The sequence below is a fragment of the Prunus dulcis genome, chromosome 1 (genome assembly GCF_902201215.1).
Source record: "Prunus dulcis chromosome 1, ALMONDv2, whole genome shotgun sequence".
In the NCBI taxonomy this organism is placed as follows: Eukaryota; Viridiplantae; Streptophyta; class Magnoliopsida; order Rosales; family Rosaceae; genus Prunus; species Prunus dulcis.
In genome coordinates this window covers 26,515,853-26,532,621 of record NC_047650.1, presented here as the reverse complement: position 1 = coordinate 26,532,621, position 16,769 = coordinate 26,515,853, and the positions used below count along the sequence as shown (strand labels likewise).

The 16,769-nt window shown below is 39.0% G+C and overlaps 4 protein-coding genes across 7 annotated transcripts; 1 reads left to right on the top strand and 3 right to left on the bottom strand.

The window, feature by feature from the left end:
- The first annotated feature begins 950 nt into the window (after nt 1-950).
- LOC117615248 (zinc finger protein WIP6) lies at nt 951-3,024 on the top strand. The gene is made up of 2 exons (XM_034344300.1): nt 951-2,103; nt 2,389-3,024. Exons 1-2 carry the CDS (start codon nt 1,633-1,635, stop codon nt 2,824-2,826), a joined length of 909 nt encoding a protein of 302 aa, XP_034200191.1. The 5' UTR covers nt 951-1,632; the 3' UTR covers nt 2,827-3,024.
- Nucleotides 3,025-5,479: 2,455 nt separating this feature from the next.
- LOC117627108 (allene oxide cyclase, chloroplastic) lies at nt 5,480-6,788 on the bottom strand. The gene is made up of 2 exons (XM_034359032.1): nt 6,331-6,788; nt 5,480-6,238 (listed from the first exon to the last, which is right to left on the bottom strand). The coding sequence occupies exons 1-2, from the start codon at nt 6,557-6,559 to the stop codon at nt 5,712-5,714; spliced, it is 756 nt and encodes a 251-aa protein (XP_034214923.1). The 5' UTR covers nt 6,560-6,788; the 3' UTR covers nt 5,480-5,711.
- Nucleotides 6,789-6,898: 110 nt separating this feature from the next.
- Nucleotides 6,899-11,415, bottom strand: LOC117627086 (methionine aminopeptidase 1B, chloroplastic). Of its 4 annotated transcripts, none has more exons than XM_034359005.1 (11): nt 11,188-11,414; nt 10,996-11,077; nt 10,377-10,617; nt 9,989-10,150; nt 9,866-9,907; nt 9,404-9,475; nt 9,105-9,184; nt 8,820-8,917; nt 8,232-8,279; nt 7,702-7,872; nt 6,899-7,439 (listed from the first exon to the last, which is right to left on the bottom strand). In XM_034359005.1, the coding sequence occupies exons 1-10, from the start codon at nt 11,309-11,311 to the stop codon at nt 7,727-7,729; spliced, it is 1,095 nt and encodes a 364-aa protein (XP_034214896.1). In that variant the 5' UTR covers nt 11,312-11,414; the 3' UTR covers nt 6,899-7,439; nt 7,702-7,726. The 4 variants fall into 4 exon arrangements, with proteins under 4 accessions (XP_034214896.1, XP_034214889.1, XP_034214910.1 ...); XM_034358998.1 differs by having other exon boundaries at nt 7,723-7,872; XM_034359019.1 differs by lacking the exon at nt 9,989-10,150 and having other exon boundaries at nt 7,723-7,872; nt 11,188-11,415.
- Nucleotides 11,416-13,625: 2,210 nt separating this feature from the next.
- Nucleotides 13,626-15,329, bottom strand: LOC117614552 (AP2/ERF and B3 domain-containing transcription factor RAV1-like). Its single transcript, XM_034343405.1, has one exon. It carries the CDS (start codon nt 15,108-15,110, stop codon nt 13,845-13,847), a length of 1,266 nt encoding a protein of 421 aa, XP_034199296.1. The 5' UTR covers nt 15,111-15,329; the 3' UTR covers nt 13,626-13,844.
- Nucleotides 15,330-16,769: the final 1,440 nt, after the last annotated feature.

Sequence of the window (16,769 nt, the reverse complement as noted above, 5' to 3'; positions counted from 1 at the left end):
AAGAAGCACATGGATGGAACTGTTTTTACTATCTGGTGGTGTTTGGTTTTTGTTTTTCCTTGTATTTCAATGAAGTCTCTGGACATTGATGGGATGGTTTGAATTACCATCCATCTAAGTTTCTGTTTTGGGCCGTATCCAGTCAAACTTTTGCACTGCACCAATCGGTCAGGTTGGCCCATTTATTATTCTGTCAAAATCTTGTTCGTATATGGTACAGAAACACCTAATATTTTTGTAATTTATATAGTCTTGTTTGAAGTTGGTGAATGATTTATTTATTTGCCATCAGTTATTGGGATATTTTGAACAATTGATGGCACTTTACTTATGCATGGATTTTGTCTGAGATTCTAAAAACAATATTCCAGCACAAGAAGAAGAATATAAAACACAAACAGTAGTATAAGTTGAATGAATGTTTGCTTTAGCAGCTGGAGGTCGCTTTACTTTCTTACACTGCAGTGCAGTGTGGTTTCTGGCTTGGCTTGCCCTTATGACAGATTTGTCCATTTCATTTTGAAATTTTTACTTATTTTTTGTTTTGTTTATTTTGTCCCCATGGTATAGTAATTCGTAACTAAGAGGAGGAGGTGAGTGAGACCGTGTGTGGGGAAATTGGTAATGTGTCCCTTTCGGGTTTCCATGCAGCAACATTATTTGGCACCATGGCTTAGCTAGCTATCACCATCACCCTCTCTTTTATAACGAAAGTGTTGGGGGAGAAAAGCTCACGCCTTCCGCTCTACAGTTCTCCATGTCTACCATACACTACTGTAATATTGTATGTGATCAATATATTTCTCTCTCTCTCTCTCTCTCAACTTTTGGATTTGGAGAGAGACAGAGACAAAGACATAGAGAGAGTAAATAAGGGCAGAAGATGTATCTGAATAAATAAATGAGGAGAGAGAGAGAGAGAGAGAGAGAGATGAGCAGGGAGAGGTATATGATATCTAAGCTAGGGTCTCGGGAAACGAGCAAGAGTTCGGAGCAAATTGAGGGAGAAAAAGTACGGAGTTTAGTGTGGTGTTATTCTGTTGGTAGAGCACGCTAGCTATTCTCTATGCATTGCATTGCCTTGCCGTTTGCCCCCACTACCCCTAGACCTCCTCCTCCTCCTCCTCCTCCTCCTCCTTTTCTGGTTTTTGTCTCCTCCATTCCCAAACACGCCAAAAATCCAAACATCTCTCTATTTAATGAATTTCCTCCTGTGCTCCTGCGCCTATCCAATCCACGTGCAACTTGCCACATACTCTAGCTCTCTCTCTCTTGAACCTTTTTTCTATATAAAAACCCTTTCTCTCTCTCTCTCAAACGCAATGCCGATCACATTGACAACCCACATTTATAATCTGATATGATCATAATTTATCATTGCTACCATAAGAACCCACAACACACAAAAAACCAAATACCCAAAACACCAACATAAACATAAACATCATTTGTTTATGTATATTTATTGCCTTTCCCTTTCCCTTTCTCTCTCGTCCCCACTTTTCTTCTCCACCAGAGGCCCAAAATCTCACTTCCCTTTCCATCCCTCTCTCTCTCTCTCTCTCTCTCTCTCTCTCTCTCTTGCCCTCTTTCTCTCTTTCCCATATAAACAAACGCTTCATCAAAATCACCATGCAAACTCCCTCCACTACTACTACTACCACTGATCTGGGTACCAGTGCTACTTCTTTTTTAGAAGCTGATGAAGATCAAGATGAAGAGTCCATTTTTCTTTCTCTTGGTCCTCCTGGACAGGGTGTCCCCAAACAGTACCACCTCATCTATCACCAGTCTTCTTCCTCAACCCAACCTCCTCCTCATAATCATCATCACCATCACCATCACCATCACCATCATCATCAAGATCAAAACCCTAATACTGATCATCTTGAGGATGGTGCTGTCACAGTAGCTCTTCATATTGGGCCACCAAGTAGTGGTAGTACAATTAGTTCATCAATTGGAAACCCTAACCACAACCACATTGGTGCTCCTATAGAAGGCCAGTACTGGATTCCCTCCCCTGCACAAATCCTCGTTGGCCCCACCCAGTTCTCCTGCCCTGTCTGCAGCAAAACATTCAACAGATACAACAACATGCAGGTACTCCTCATCACAATCAATACCACTGCTGTATACATAGTAATTAATTGCTAATACTGCTTTTATCTACTTTTAGCATTTTATTTTCTTTATGGCCTAAGCATTCCTTGCATTTGCTAGAGCTAATTACCAAATAATATTCTTTCTTTCTTTCTTCTCTTTCCGAATCCCCACTCCCAAATGGTCTCCTACACTCGAAAATCACAAATTAAAGTAGGAGTGGAATAGCATTTGCCCTAATTTATGTATTTTTTTTAAAGCTGCGTTTACTGTTAATTTTTGTAGATGCATATGTGGGGGCATGGATCACAATATAGGAAGGGGCCAGAATCCTTAAGAGGGACAAAGCCAGCTTCATCAGTGCTGAGACTTCCATGCTACTGCTGCGCAGAGGGGTGCAAGAACAACATAGAGCACCCAAGGTCAAGGCCACTCAAAGACTTCAGGACACTGCAGACACATTACAAAAGAAAACATGGGTCAAAGCCATTTGGGTGCCGCAAATGTGGGAAGCCATTTGCGGTGAGAGGAGATTGGAGGACTCACGAGAAGAACTGCGGGAAGCTCTGGTTTTGCATTTGTGGGTCTGATTTCAAGCACAAGAGGTCGCTCAAAGACCATGTTCGTGCATTTGGGGATGGCCACGCACCCTATGGTGTTGAGTTGTGTACTGAGCCTGAAGAAGAAGATCATCTGGATGATGAAGATGACGATGATGATTAAATAACTCTGCTTTATTTGTTTAAGGGTAATTAATTAGTAAGTACACTTGGAGTTCGATTTTTAGCTAACTAGCTAGCTAGCTGTAATTAATTAATTAGATTTAGTTAGTAGCGATGATTCTGTCTCTGTCTCTTCTCTTATGTGTGTGTGAGAGACAGTGAGAGAGTGAGGGAGTGAGAAGATGAAGACAAACAGTACAATGAAAAGCCAAAGTTCTATGCATTTAATGTTGGAAGTGGCAGTTCAATTCTTTAATTAAAGTACGTACCTTTTCTGATGCTTTTTTAATATTCATAATTCTAAGAAAAAACTAGAGAGAGAGAGAGTGAAGGTGGTCAAGTAAATTCAGTGAGAAGAGAACAGAGGAGGGCAGATAAAAGTGCAGACATGGATACAGTAAAGTCACAGATTCTACTGTTGATAGCTTTACATTTGCCAAAGCTATTGAGTATATTGAGCTGAGCTCGGACTTGGAGACCTAAAAGCATCGTAAATACTAAAAAATACAAAAACTTTTTTTTACCCAAACAATAAAAATAAAAATTACAAACACTTTGATCAATGAGTCCATATAATGTCAGTGGGGGTAAAGAGGGACCACTGAGAGTTACTGCATTTGGGGTTTCACCCAAGGGTTTGGCTTTTTCCTTTTCAGAACAACTACAAACTGATACTACGAAACATTTTCAGACTCCTGTGAGCTTTGCCCTTTAACCCTATCCATCTATCTATCAATCTTCTGCAAAATGACCGCTATCATCTCTCATAATTATCATCTTTTTCCTTTGGTTTTATTATCATTTTTTTATCTCTTCCATTCCATTTTTTCTTTTTTGCTTTTATGTATAATATTTGTGCTGCCATCAGCCATGCAAGCATGCATGTGAGGGGAGATCATTTTAGCATGCATCTGTGTGTCTGATCATTAATTAATTGTAATTTGTGTCTCTCTCTGCATTAGGTTTAGGGTTACACATGGTTTTATCCTTTACATAAATTCAGGGGCTTGGTTGGTCGTGTCTCAGTGTCTGGAACCTTAAATGTTTTGTAATTAAATAAGATTAGGGCAGAACTCTGAGTTAAAGATCCGAGGCAACTGATGCAGCTTTAAACTTAAAATCTCAATCAGTTCCTTGCTGTGTGAGCCAATGGGGTGCTTTGCTTGTTGTTGCTTTTAATAATATTGTTTGCATGCAATCTTATTAAATTCTTCTTTGACGTTTTCATTGTGTCTGCAAACATCGATCTTCAAAAACGAGGCCTCCATCATCTTCATGATACTACTATTCGCAAACAACTTGTATTAGAGGCAATATTGCCATTATGGTGGTTATATATATATATATATATATATATATATATATATATATAGGTATTATTTCTATTATTATTATATAATTTAATTCAAATTCATCTTTTTATATTGTCAAAAAGTTGAAAGTAAAATTTAAAAAAACTTGTCTCTTTCCCTACGTAGGTCAATTTCTCAGCTGGTTACAGTTGTTTTTACCATAACAGCAGCATCTGGGTTGTAAATAGAATCTAAAAAGACTGCTTTCATTTTGTACTTTGGAGGAAATAAACAGGGACTGGACTGATGATCTGAACAAGAACAAAAAAAGTGAATGTTGATAGCAGGAGGAGGCTTGCTTGCTAGCTTGCTCTTGCTTCTGATATCATTACAAATGACTAAATATCTGGGTCTTAAATTAGATGCGCATGTGATTCCTTGTGAACATGAATTTGAAGAAGCAGACCAGCCTGCGCATATTGATACAATCAAATCCTATTCAAGATATAAAACTCATTCTTTTTTTTCTTTTTCATTTTGTGGCTGAATTATGTATGTTTATCTGCCAAAGTCACTGGGACTGGGACTGGACATAATAATCCTACGTACTTATGTACTCACTAGTCGTCTTGATGGTTTTCAAGAGTCCAATGTACAAAACAAAACAGGCAAAAGAGGACGTGGAAGAGGACAATGGTTTTCAAGAGACGACGAATCGTTTTCAAGGACCCTACTCTACTGACTGAAAAGTGCTACTGTGAGTGTGAGACCCTCTGTTTTCCCCCTTGTCTGTATTTTTATTTTTTACTCCTTCGTTTTTTGTTTCTTCGTTTTTCAAGAGGCCCATTAGGCAAGCCCAAATTTATAGCTTATGAATCAATCAGGTCGTATGTTTTAAATGGACTGGGCTGACCCATATGCGTGGTTCATTTTTCGTGGATCTGGGTAGCAATTCATAAGCCCAACCCTGATATCTGGCCCAGGCAATCGAAGGTATGTATGACTGATAGAATTCCCTTAGTTGATGTCCTATCTCTTAATCGTCGGATCATGAAATTCTTGATGATTGGTGACTGTCGTCAGATCAGGGTCCTAGATTTTCAAACCAACCAATAGTGTTAGTTGGATTAACCAGACTTTTAGTATGCTCAGTGCTCCCAAGTGATCATGAGCCCAAGCCTCCATGATATCGGGATGTGTGAATTTCCCCATACCCTTCTTTGAAAAAGATAAATAAATGTAGAGTACGATTCAAGTAATTGCAGGACAGATAGTATCCATTATTCCATGACTAGTCCAATTATTATGTTATTACCTAGATGGCTGATTAGTTGGTTCATTTCAATTTTGAACAACAAAACATTAACAGATGATTTCCAAATTTTCCATTAGCCCTGCCTGAATCCGTCCATGATTCTCAATAAAGTAGAGAACGAAAATAAGATTTTAATACACAACCACAAAAGCAAAACACTTTAAAAAAGAACAAAAAAACAAGAGGCTGGTGCCACGACATACACCAGAAATTCCACACCAACTTTTTGCTTTTTTTTTTTTGTTTTTTTGGTAAAGTTCCCCTTCCACCATAAGATGATCAGTTGGTGAAGTTTGGGATGGTAGCGTTGGGCTCGGTGGCCTTGGCAGCCGGAGATGGCTCAATAGTCGGCGACGGAACCACCGGCTTCCCGCCGGTAAGCTCCACAGGCAAATCAGAAATGCCCTTCAAATAAAACGTGTAAAACAACTTGATGGGAAACACAATCTGCTTCAGCTTAACCTGTCCGTACACTCCCTCAAAGATCCCAGATCCACCGGTCACGGCCAAATAAGTGTCCTCGTAAGTCAAATAGGCTCCCTGAACTGATATGTGCCCATAGTCTCCGAAGTAGAAGCTGTAGATCGCCTCGTACCTGTCTCCTTTCTTCTCTGGTACGTTTTGGATCAGAACACATAAGCCTGCTGTAACGCCCAACCTTTTCTCCAAGTCCCCAGAATAGATCTTGTTGCTGAATGGAACAAGGTCACCGAGTGAGTTTACTTCTTTTTTGCTGAGTCTTAGGTATGCTGGGCTGCCTCTGTCTCTCTCGTTGATCTCATACACATGCAGTTCTTGAACTTTTGCTGAAAATGGAAAAGGAAATTAAAACCTTTTTAACAAAGAAATAAAGAGAACATGTTAATTGAGCTTATTGCACACACAAAAAAGTACTTACTGGCTCTTGAAGAATCAGCTGGCTCCTTCTTTTTCTGGGAGAAGAAAGCTGCGCTCGTGAAGTTCTTGGAGTTTGGGAAGCCTTGGAGGGTTGGTGTGGATTTTAGGGTTGGGAAGGAATGCGAGAGATTGAAACCCAACAGTCTTTGAGCTTGGGAGGGTGAAGGAGACCTGATTGAGTTGGAAATATACGGGGAAGAGATGGCCTTGAGAGAGCTTGCAGACGCCATGGCAGAAGGAATCTCAGAGGTTGAAGGAAGGGGAAGATGGAAAGTAAATGGTAAAGTAGTCGGAGATATATGATATGAAGCGACGATAGTGGGAGTTATTTAATACGAATTGCTTTTTAGAATATTGCTTTTTGAACACGTGGGTTCTCCGCTTGTGTGAAAAGTGGAATGGTGTGGACGACGTTGCAAAGTGGTCGGCGTGTTAAGACCTCTTCGGAGGAAAAATAGATTTTGTTTGTTCAAAGGATGCTTGGTTGTTATTTAGAGGGCGTTTCTCACATGGATTCTTGATCATCATAAAGGAAAAATAGATTTTGTTGCAATCCATTTACAATCACGTCTCCCAAAAAGCTAATTTATGAGTATACTTAAAATCTCCGACTTCCAAAAAGCAGATTTTTTGAAGTAAAATGTCTGGTGGTTTGTAGGGAACAACGATTATTTACAATGAAAATCTCAATGTTAAGCACTTTTGAAGCTAAACCCAAAAAATGTCATGGCTCGGAATGATGAGATGCATATTCAAGAATTGCAGTAGCGTCATTTTGTGATTCGATTTTCGACTGGTCAAACAGACATGAGCATGACAGGAAGTTGCTCTTCAAACTTTCGAAGGTTTGACTGGCTGGCTGGCTGGCTGACTCAGGTGGGAAAATTCACCCGTTCTGAAAACATATATACTATAATGCCCCTAAGTATCAGTTGCTGCCACACGTGTTTAAGGTTGGAGCTGCACCGCCAGAGAGACAGAGACATGGATAGTCAGCAGGAATGCTAGTGTTCGACAAAATGGTCGGTGATTTTGTGCTAAAGTTTCAAAATCCTGGCACAATTTTTCTGGTTTGTTCTTTTCTTCCAGTAGCCGGAGGAGAAATTTTACCTGCATTGAATAATATGTTAAAGGAAAAAAGGGCTTTTACCAAATCACGTGGAATTGTTGAGAAAGTGGCTCAAAACTTATCGTGTCTCAATAGCTAAAGAAAAATGCTACGTGAACAGAAGTTCACTAGAAACTTTATTTCATTTCATGACACAATAAGAAAATGCTATCTACTCTTTTGATGAGACTTTCCAAGCTTTGATCAATTTTACTAAATACAATTCTAAAAAAAAATGTAGAGACTTGTATATAAAGAACTCACGTCAGAGAAAAGGAGCAATACCATGTTAACATATTGTTAAAATTTCAGCACCAGTTCTAGTGATCAGAATGGTATGCTCAAACTGTGCAGCAGGGCTACCATCAGCGGTTAGTGTTGTCCAATTGTCCGGCCATGTTTTACACTCAATGCTTCCCATAGTAAGGATGGGTTCTGCAGTCCAAGAGAAATAAATTTGTGTCATGAAGGTTATAGAGTCAGAAATCCACTGTCACATGCTCAAACTTAAGATCTTAAATTCCCCATATTCGAGGATGGAATACATGCATCTAGACCGAATAGATCATCGGCTTCTAACCCTCCCCTACTTCAGCAGCAGTAATAGAGGGCTTTCAATTTTAATTTTTACTCTTTGTATTTCTCTTCTATTTTTTCGTAATTATTTTTGGGTACGAGACATCCATCATCCTAGCCATACTACGTCGCCTTCAGTAAAATCTATGCATGTTTTAACCATCAAAACTTTCAAATCTGAATAAGGAACTTCCCGGTAGTACTACTAATGCACTCACCAATAGTAAATGTCTGACCTTCAACCATGCAACCAGACTGGTCATTGCCTGTTAAAAAATTAACATTTATAAGGATTAGTCACGCCTGATCAACAGCCAAATGAGTGCAAATATTAAGTATGAGATGCAATGCAACCTCCCCACCGCAATCAAAGGAAAAGCAGAAAGAACCCAAGGTTTTTTTATAAAAGGAGAAAATTCAACTTTCTTGAATGCTTGGGCGGCAGGTCATTGCAATTTTTCTATGTGAGCAGTTGATAGGTCAATCTGAATGGTATTCATTCTTTAAGAAATGATAGAATATTCCTGGTCCAGATTCAAGCATAAGTATACCTTTATGGTTTACCTCATTAGGAATAATATTCTCAATTAGTAGCCACTATTATCACACCAGGTCACTGATACTGTTCAGTTAATAGCATGAATCTTTCCTATCAGGATATACCCAATGGCATACAAATGCTTTGACATGGTGAATCCAAACTTACTGTAGTTTTCTTCACCTAACCATTCGTAAGCAGTTCATTCTTTCCTGAGGCGAAGATAGCAACAAAGTATGCAAAAGTAGAATTTCAACTAGTCACTTACGGTGATGTAATATTAATGGTTCAGAATGAAATACAGTCCCCACACCATGCCCAACAAAACGCTCCACCACGCCATAACCATATTTTTCAGCATGTTCACTGAAAATGATCCAAATAAAATCTTAACAACAAGAGAAAACATTTTTTTTAAATAACCTGTTGTGCATTTTAGTTACATAGTGTGAAACACCATATGCAATACACATGTTTATTGTATCATCTTTCAAATCTAAAATATGTCCACAATCTGTTCTTATCCAACATATCACAAGGAGGCGAAGCAAACCTAATTCGTTTTCCAATTTTCTTGAAGCTAGCACCATCCTTGCAAACTGCTATGCCCCTTTCCAAGCACTCTTCAGTTACCTGCCACCAAAGTAAAACGATTAGCAATGATATATATAGATGAAGGTAATGCATAAATTGGAGATCCGTAACAGAATCAAAGCTTAATAAGGAATAGATATAGTACATTTCAAAATAGATACGAAACCTTGATGTACATGAACGATAAAAGTATGCTTTTTGCATGTCCAAAATAATTCTGAACCACAAGATGCAATGCTATCAATCTGGAAATTTTACCTTCACTAGTTGTTTGATTGCATCACTGACATCCCCACAAAGAAATGTCTTTGATGTATCTCCATGATATCCCTATCACAGACAACATGGGATATAAAGAATTATACCATTCATTATCAGATAATAGGAAATGGTACAAGAAGTCAGTGAACAAAAATATCCAACCCATTGCATCATACCTTTTATTATCTAATAATGATAATGAAACAAAATTCCCAGAAAATGGTTGGTATTGAACAAAAACCATTTTTAATGACTGCACATGTTAGACTACCAATAGCTGGTAGACAACTAGTATTTGTAAATGCAGAACTGGCGTACTGAACGAATTGATGTAGATAAATAATAGGAAATTTAGGTTGCAAACAATTAAACTAATGATAAAAACATTTTCTGGGAGCATAGGGAAGCACACAAATGAGCTAAAACAAGAAGTCATAAATCATAAAATCAGGAATATACATTTAGGTAGACCGTCACGTCTATGTTTATAATGTCTCCACTCTGCAAAAAAAAAGATTATCATTAGTACCGGTATGACATGAATATTGTGCAAGGAGCAATGTACAATGTAGCATTCCAAACCTGTAACTGTCGAGAATCAGGTATTCCATGGCACATGCACTCATTAACAGATGTACAAACACTCTTTGGAAATCCCCCATAGCCAAGAGGGGAAGGATAAGCACCAGCATCAATAATCATCTGGTGCACTGCTTTGTCAATTTCATTAGTTGTTATTGATGGCTGGAAGGATGCAAAAGGATGTTAATGGAATACCCAAAATCCCTGATCTTTAAGATTAAAGTGCCAATGGTAGGAAAACATAAGTTGAATCATAGAAGTAAGATATGACATTGAAGAATAAAGGTACATTCACTTATTCTTTTTCATAAGAAACAAAAAGCTGAATCTTCAAATAGCTTGGAAAAAAAATTGAAACTTCAAACCTAAATTCAGGTAGCAAGCTTACCCTAACCAACTTTCCTGCAGAGTCTAAGACGCGAGCAGCAAGCTCACATGCAGCTCTCATGTCAGCAATGCCTTGAGAACCAGGAATTTGAAGTTCACTGGCAATTTCTGGCAATTCAGATGAACCAACATAAGGAGGCCTCGGAATGTGATCTGGAACAGGAAGTTCTGGCGATACCCTTCCACGCCTCAATGGAGGCCTTCTTTTAACCTTTGGTGTAAGCTGCTGACTCTCACGTTCTCTACATATTATTAAATAATCCACCAGCTAAGGCAAGTAAGGTCATTGAATGATGTATTCTTAATATCAATTATCAACTTCAATGACTGAATTGAAGTGATGTTCGTGTATCTTTCTCCATGTATATATCAAATTATTGTCATATTTCTACTTTTTGTTGTTGTTTAAATTCCAAACTCTATTCAAAATTCGACAGTCTAATTCAAACAGCATTATTTTATATAGGAACTCAAATTATCACATTTGTGACACCAAATAGAGTGTTCAACAGCAACTCTGAAACAGCAGAAGAAGGAAATAAAATAATAATTTGATAAATCCGAGGTTTCAACTAATTGTAAGACTTGGTTTGAAGGAACAGGAGGTGAGCGGACTGTACCTTTTAATTCTCATGGCTTCCTCCAAGCCCGAAAGTCTCCGAGCAAAGACAACGAGCTGCTTCCGAGTAAATGGTTCTCTCCCTGAAGACGCAGAACATGAAAAGCATATAGTCGGGGAATTAAACGCATAGCTGAACCAAATGATTACGAAATAAAAATAAATTTCATTTGCTACAGAGCTAGGTAGGTACCAGAGGTGGGGGGTGAGAAACGGAGTGGGGCCCCCGAGAAGAGAGATGACTTTACTGAACTTAATAAGACTTGGCCTTGGCCATGTGCTGAGGGAGCCGAGAGTTGCAGACCAGCGACTGCCATTTCTCTTTCACTTCAGTCTCGTCTCTCTACACACACACACACAGAGTGACAAAGGAGGAAGAGAGAGTGGATAATGGAATTATTAGGAGGCGTTTTGGGTTTGCTTTGATTTTGAATGAGAAATACGGGCTTAGCAAGCAAGATTGGGTTGGGCTTAATGTAAGAAGGAGTTTCTTCTTTTCTGATCATCATCCGTACGACGTCGTTTCGATGTGGTTCGAATATACAAGATGTTTGGGCTTTGGGCTTTGGGCTTTGGGCTTTGGGTTTGGGCTTTAATGGCCACCACCTACCTCCAGCCTATCCATGAAATTTAAAGACACTTGAATTGGATGCTAAAAAACTGCAATGAATGGGAGGAATATTTGTTTCATACAAGAGAGATTTGTGCATGATGAGTAACTTCTCTTAACCATTTGAGTTACAAGCCGTTTATAGTCAATGAAATAAATATTAGGCATAAATGAATGTGTAGATGAATCTAAATGCCAAGAAAACGCGTGGATGGATGGAAAAAATAAGCTTAATTGTATATTTGGGAAGCCGGTCAAAAATGCATAGCCACAACGTTAGTGTCCAACAATTTTCTATAAATGAACCCTAAGTAATACAAAACCAAAATGATCTCAGAAATGAAGATGCATATTATGGCGATATGATCGTACTAATATTCGCTATTTTAGTTAGCTTGTTTCAACTTAGAGTTTGACAAAAACATCCACTAAAAATCAATCGTGAGAGAACCAAGCTCTCTCTATCCCCCTTTCATAGTCTGAGTGTGATGGTATAACAGCTGCTTTAAATTGTCCCTATTAGGTATAATGGATTACATTTGAAACATCAATTTTCTTAAGCTAGATAGACATGAACTGCATCCATCTCATGCGCAACATGTCACATATCTAGCATGAAAATATCACTCGAGTTGATAGCACATTGCGATTCGAACAAACGTCCCTTTAATAACTTATTATAAGTATTTCAGTATCTGATATTATTTATATTCATTCACTGATCAAATTCACATCACATCTATCTCAAACTGGAAATTTCGACGAAATATACAGAACATTAACCAAAGGCAATGGGCTGCAAAGCAAAACAATACTTGATTAGAAAGAAAGTACAATTAATTGTCAATATTTCATGTTTTCCATATAAATACAAGATTCTTATGCTTTAAATTCGTCAAATATTAGTTATAAAAAGTCAATAATCTTGTGGGATTCTAACGACGGATGCGATAATAGGCATCTTAGCATCTCCTTTGAGGATGCAAAATTTGACTAAGTATAGAATTGTTCAAAGTGTGCATGTGATCATATTTCCTTACGTTTAATAATGACAGCAGCAGCAGCAGCAGCAGTGTTGATATTTTCTTATCGCCATGAGGCAGGCATGCATGCATGCATGATGCAGAGTACTTTGTATCTAGATATAATCATATAATAACCACTTCAAAAATTATATATAGCAACTAACTACTTGATTATATTATCATTATACATATAATTGCAAGAACTAAAAATATATTCACTTGCTAAGCCTAAGCCAAGAAAATGTGTGCTTTTACTCATTTTTCACTAATTAAGATTACGAAAGATCACATGTTTTAATTCATTTACTAATTAATGCAAGTTCCAAAAAACTCCATAGCTCTATATGATTTATAACTAGATAATTGTGTCAACAAGGTGTAATAGCCCAATAAAAAAGAGTATTGACTTGTAAATTAGAGGTCTCATATTTAAACCATCACGGCATCTTAATTCTTAATTAATGAAGACATTTACTGGAGATTGTTGTGGCAATACATATCCAAATTATATGCAAAATAGTCGACGTGAAAACAAAAGAAAATATCTGTTCTAGGATATTACATTACAGCTAGGCTATAATGCTATAATGCTATAATGTTACAAGTCAAGATCTATTAAAAAGATCTCAACTTTAGATCCACTGCACCAGCAATTATCAACGACTCATAGATTAATTATACTTTATAATCCTCTCTGTTTGAGTAACTAATTATCTCCATTATATATCTTTAATGAATAATTAATTCCACTTGTGCACTATTATAATGTAAGAACACGTAAAATGAAGGCTCATTCTTATTGGACAAAATGAAGCCAACAAGACGCCTATTGCTAATTTGCTATTGGAAACAGCAGCAAATGTTCCTGAATTTTCATACCTACTTCTCTCAACAAATCAGCGCAGAGAGATATATTTTGGGAAAGCAAAAACAACCAATAATATTAAGCCACGAAAGCAGCCACTAGTACTACCTAGCTAACAATAATATCACAAATTGACACTTATCCTTTGAGATTGAAATAAATTCTTTATCAAATTAATTTGCTGCACCTAATTTCAAAGCTTTGCTTTCTTCAGCTTAAGCATTTGTTTTTCTTTTCTTTTTGCCAACTAATTTACAATTCGCCCCCTTTTTTTTTCTTTTTTTCTTTTTTCTTTTTGCAACTTCACAAAAAAGGGCAAAAGGAAGTAAAAACAGAAAGAAAAAAAATGGTTACAAAGCTCCAATGATCCTTGGCTTCTTGCTAAACTCTAATTCCAACAACTCCATCTCCCTCATTCTTTTCCCAACATTATTTATATTATTATTGCAAGAACCTCCACCAATAGCAGCAGTCGCAGCATCCACGACAGCCCCACCCCCGCTCCCAGGTATTTTGAAAATGTTGACCCCAAATAGCCGAACCATCTGAACCTGCTGAACCGGAACCGGGTTCGACCCAACACCACTGTTATTATTATTATTCACATTCATCCTGGGCTTCCAATCGATATAAAGCTGCTTGTCCTGTCCCGTCGACCTCTGGAAGCTCACAATGTCACCGGCTTTCAGGTTCTTCTCCTTCACGAACCGGCTCCACCCTTTGGTCAACACGTAACTTTGACTGCTGTTCCAGTACGAGTACCTGAACCTCCATACTTTTCCCCCGACGTCCTCAAAATTCAAAAGCACGCCTTTGCAAGCAGAACCGCCACTCGTGCTAGTGCTAGTGTGGTTGTTGAAGTTGTTTCCGCTTTGTAACGGAAAGTGCTTTTCAGCGTGCTGCTTTGGGATCACGAGACGGTTCAACTTCCCGACATCGCTCGGGGTCACCGCTTTCTCGAAAAGCTGCTCACGCGCCTTCGGGACCCGGTCGGACCCGAACGGGCCCAATGGGCCGTGGGCCCTGGCCCGCTTCCCGTTGGCGTCGAGGAAGCCGTAGTTGTTGCGCTTGCTCTGCTCCAGCTCGTCATTGTAAGTGTGCTTCCTCAGCATGTCGACGATTTCGGACTTGGAATGAGTATTGAGGAAGGCGGCCTCGACGTCGTCGCTTTCGTCGTCGTCGGTGCCGGTGGCGGTGGGGGAGGGCTTGAAGTTGGTGACGGCGTCGCGGCCGCGGAAGCGCTGGGCGGCGACGTCGTAAGCCTTGGCCGCCTCGTCCTCCTCGTTGAAGGTACCAAGCCAGACGCGCTGGTGCTTCTCGTAAATCTGGGCGCCCCAGCGGCCGTTGGGCTGGGGAACGACGCCCTTGTATTTGGAGGAGGGAAGCTTGCGGGACTCAGCTTCGATGCCGCCGCCGCCGCCGCCGCTGCTGATTTCGGAGTCGAGAATGACGCTGCTGGCTCCGCTGCCGAGGCGGCAGAGGCTGTGGGCGTGGGGTGATGACTTGGCAATTGGGGACATAGCGATAGTAGTAGGAAGAAGATGATTGTTGGGTGAAATGGATATGGAGTCGCTGGTTGTGCTTTCTTCTGTGCAGCTTAAGCTCATGCCATCCATTGTTTTTGTTACCTAATTTAATTGTGTGTTTAAAGAAGGAGGGAGAAAGCAAGAGGGAGATAAAAAGGTGCTTTTGATGTATGAATGATACAAGTCCAAGAGAGGAGAGGTGTAATGAATTGGGATTGTTTCAAGGTTGAGTATATATATAGGGGGTGAAGTGAAGGAAGGGGAAGGGTGGGTTGGGATTTACTTATGTTTTATGTTTACTGTATGGTGTCTATGTGTATAAATATATATATTAAATTTGAAGAAGAGATATGGGTATATGTGTGGGTATGGTGGGTCAACCCAAAGCCAAAGAGATTGGGATGGTAAAGAGGTCGGAAGGTTCATGTCTGCATCCTTTTTTCATCTTCATTTTCATTTCAATGCTGTGAGCCTGTAAGAGAAAAGAGAGAGAGAAAGGGGAAACAATTGGCAACTGGGTGGGGACTAATAAATGAGAAAAACAAAATAATTAAATTTAGAATAAAATAAATATGAAGTGGGGTCATCTCTCTCTGTGTTGTATCAATATGCTATAGGTCTTTGTTTTTTAAGCATAAACTAGACGGAAATGGAATTTCTCATGCGCACAAATTATAATTAAGATGTAATGAAAATTAAACATAAAACTTCTAATTTATAAATCATTTTATTTTATTTTATTAAACTATACCCGGTTGAGTGTATAGTACTAGTCTAATAAGAATAGGGATGATAGATAATATTATGGATGTGCGGGTTGTGGGCAGTGTATGTGAGGTGGGGCCCAGGGGAGGGGAGGGGGAAACAAGTTGATGAGGTTCACATGAGCATGGACCTTGTTTTAGTAAATTAAGTTCATCCCCCCTGAAAAAGCTTTTGCTCTCTCTCTCTCTCTCTCTGTGTTCAGCCTTCCAGCATGGCCTCCCCTTCTATTACCATCCATCATCTTCATTTATTTAATAAATGTATATAAATGAATCTTATCTGAAATGTGTGATAATCTAAAATGATTGTGCATAATTAGCAATATCACATAAAGTTGGAGAGTGGTAGGATGTTTGGATATTTGTTGGGATTAAGAAGGTGTGTTGCTTTTATTGCTCCAATTAGAATTATAATTAGAATTAGAATTAGAATTAGATAAACATTGAGACAAGGAGGGAGATGTTATGTTACTACTACTAGTTGCAGCTCCATTCCATTCCCACTAGGATGGGTTGTGGGGCTAAAGTTAAATGAGCCCTCGTGGGATTGGGATTTTTTGGATAGGCATTCACCTCATCTCTCTCTCTCTCTCTCTCTCTCTCTCTCTCTCTCTGTGCCACCCCTAATAAGTCTTACCAGCTGGCTTGATTTGATTCGTCCTTCCCCTACTTTCATGGTTTGTCTTATTAGCTAGGTTCAACCTTACCTTAGTATCCCCCATCCCCACAAAACACAAATATACATATATATATATATATATATGTACTTCCTTCCCCTTCCTTCCAATTCCATTATTTCGTATTTCCAACCAACATTGACATTTCTCCCTCCAACTCTCCAAGTGGCTAGGCTACCCTCCGTTCATGCACACACCATGCCTGCCTGTGATACTAATATTACTCCTTTTAATGTGGACCGTTTGATTTGGAATGGGGATCAGAGACAGCCTAATCGGACGCCGCTGAACTCGTTGTCCAAATATTC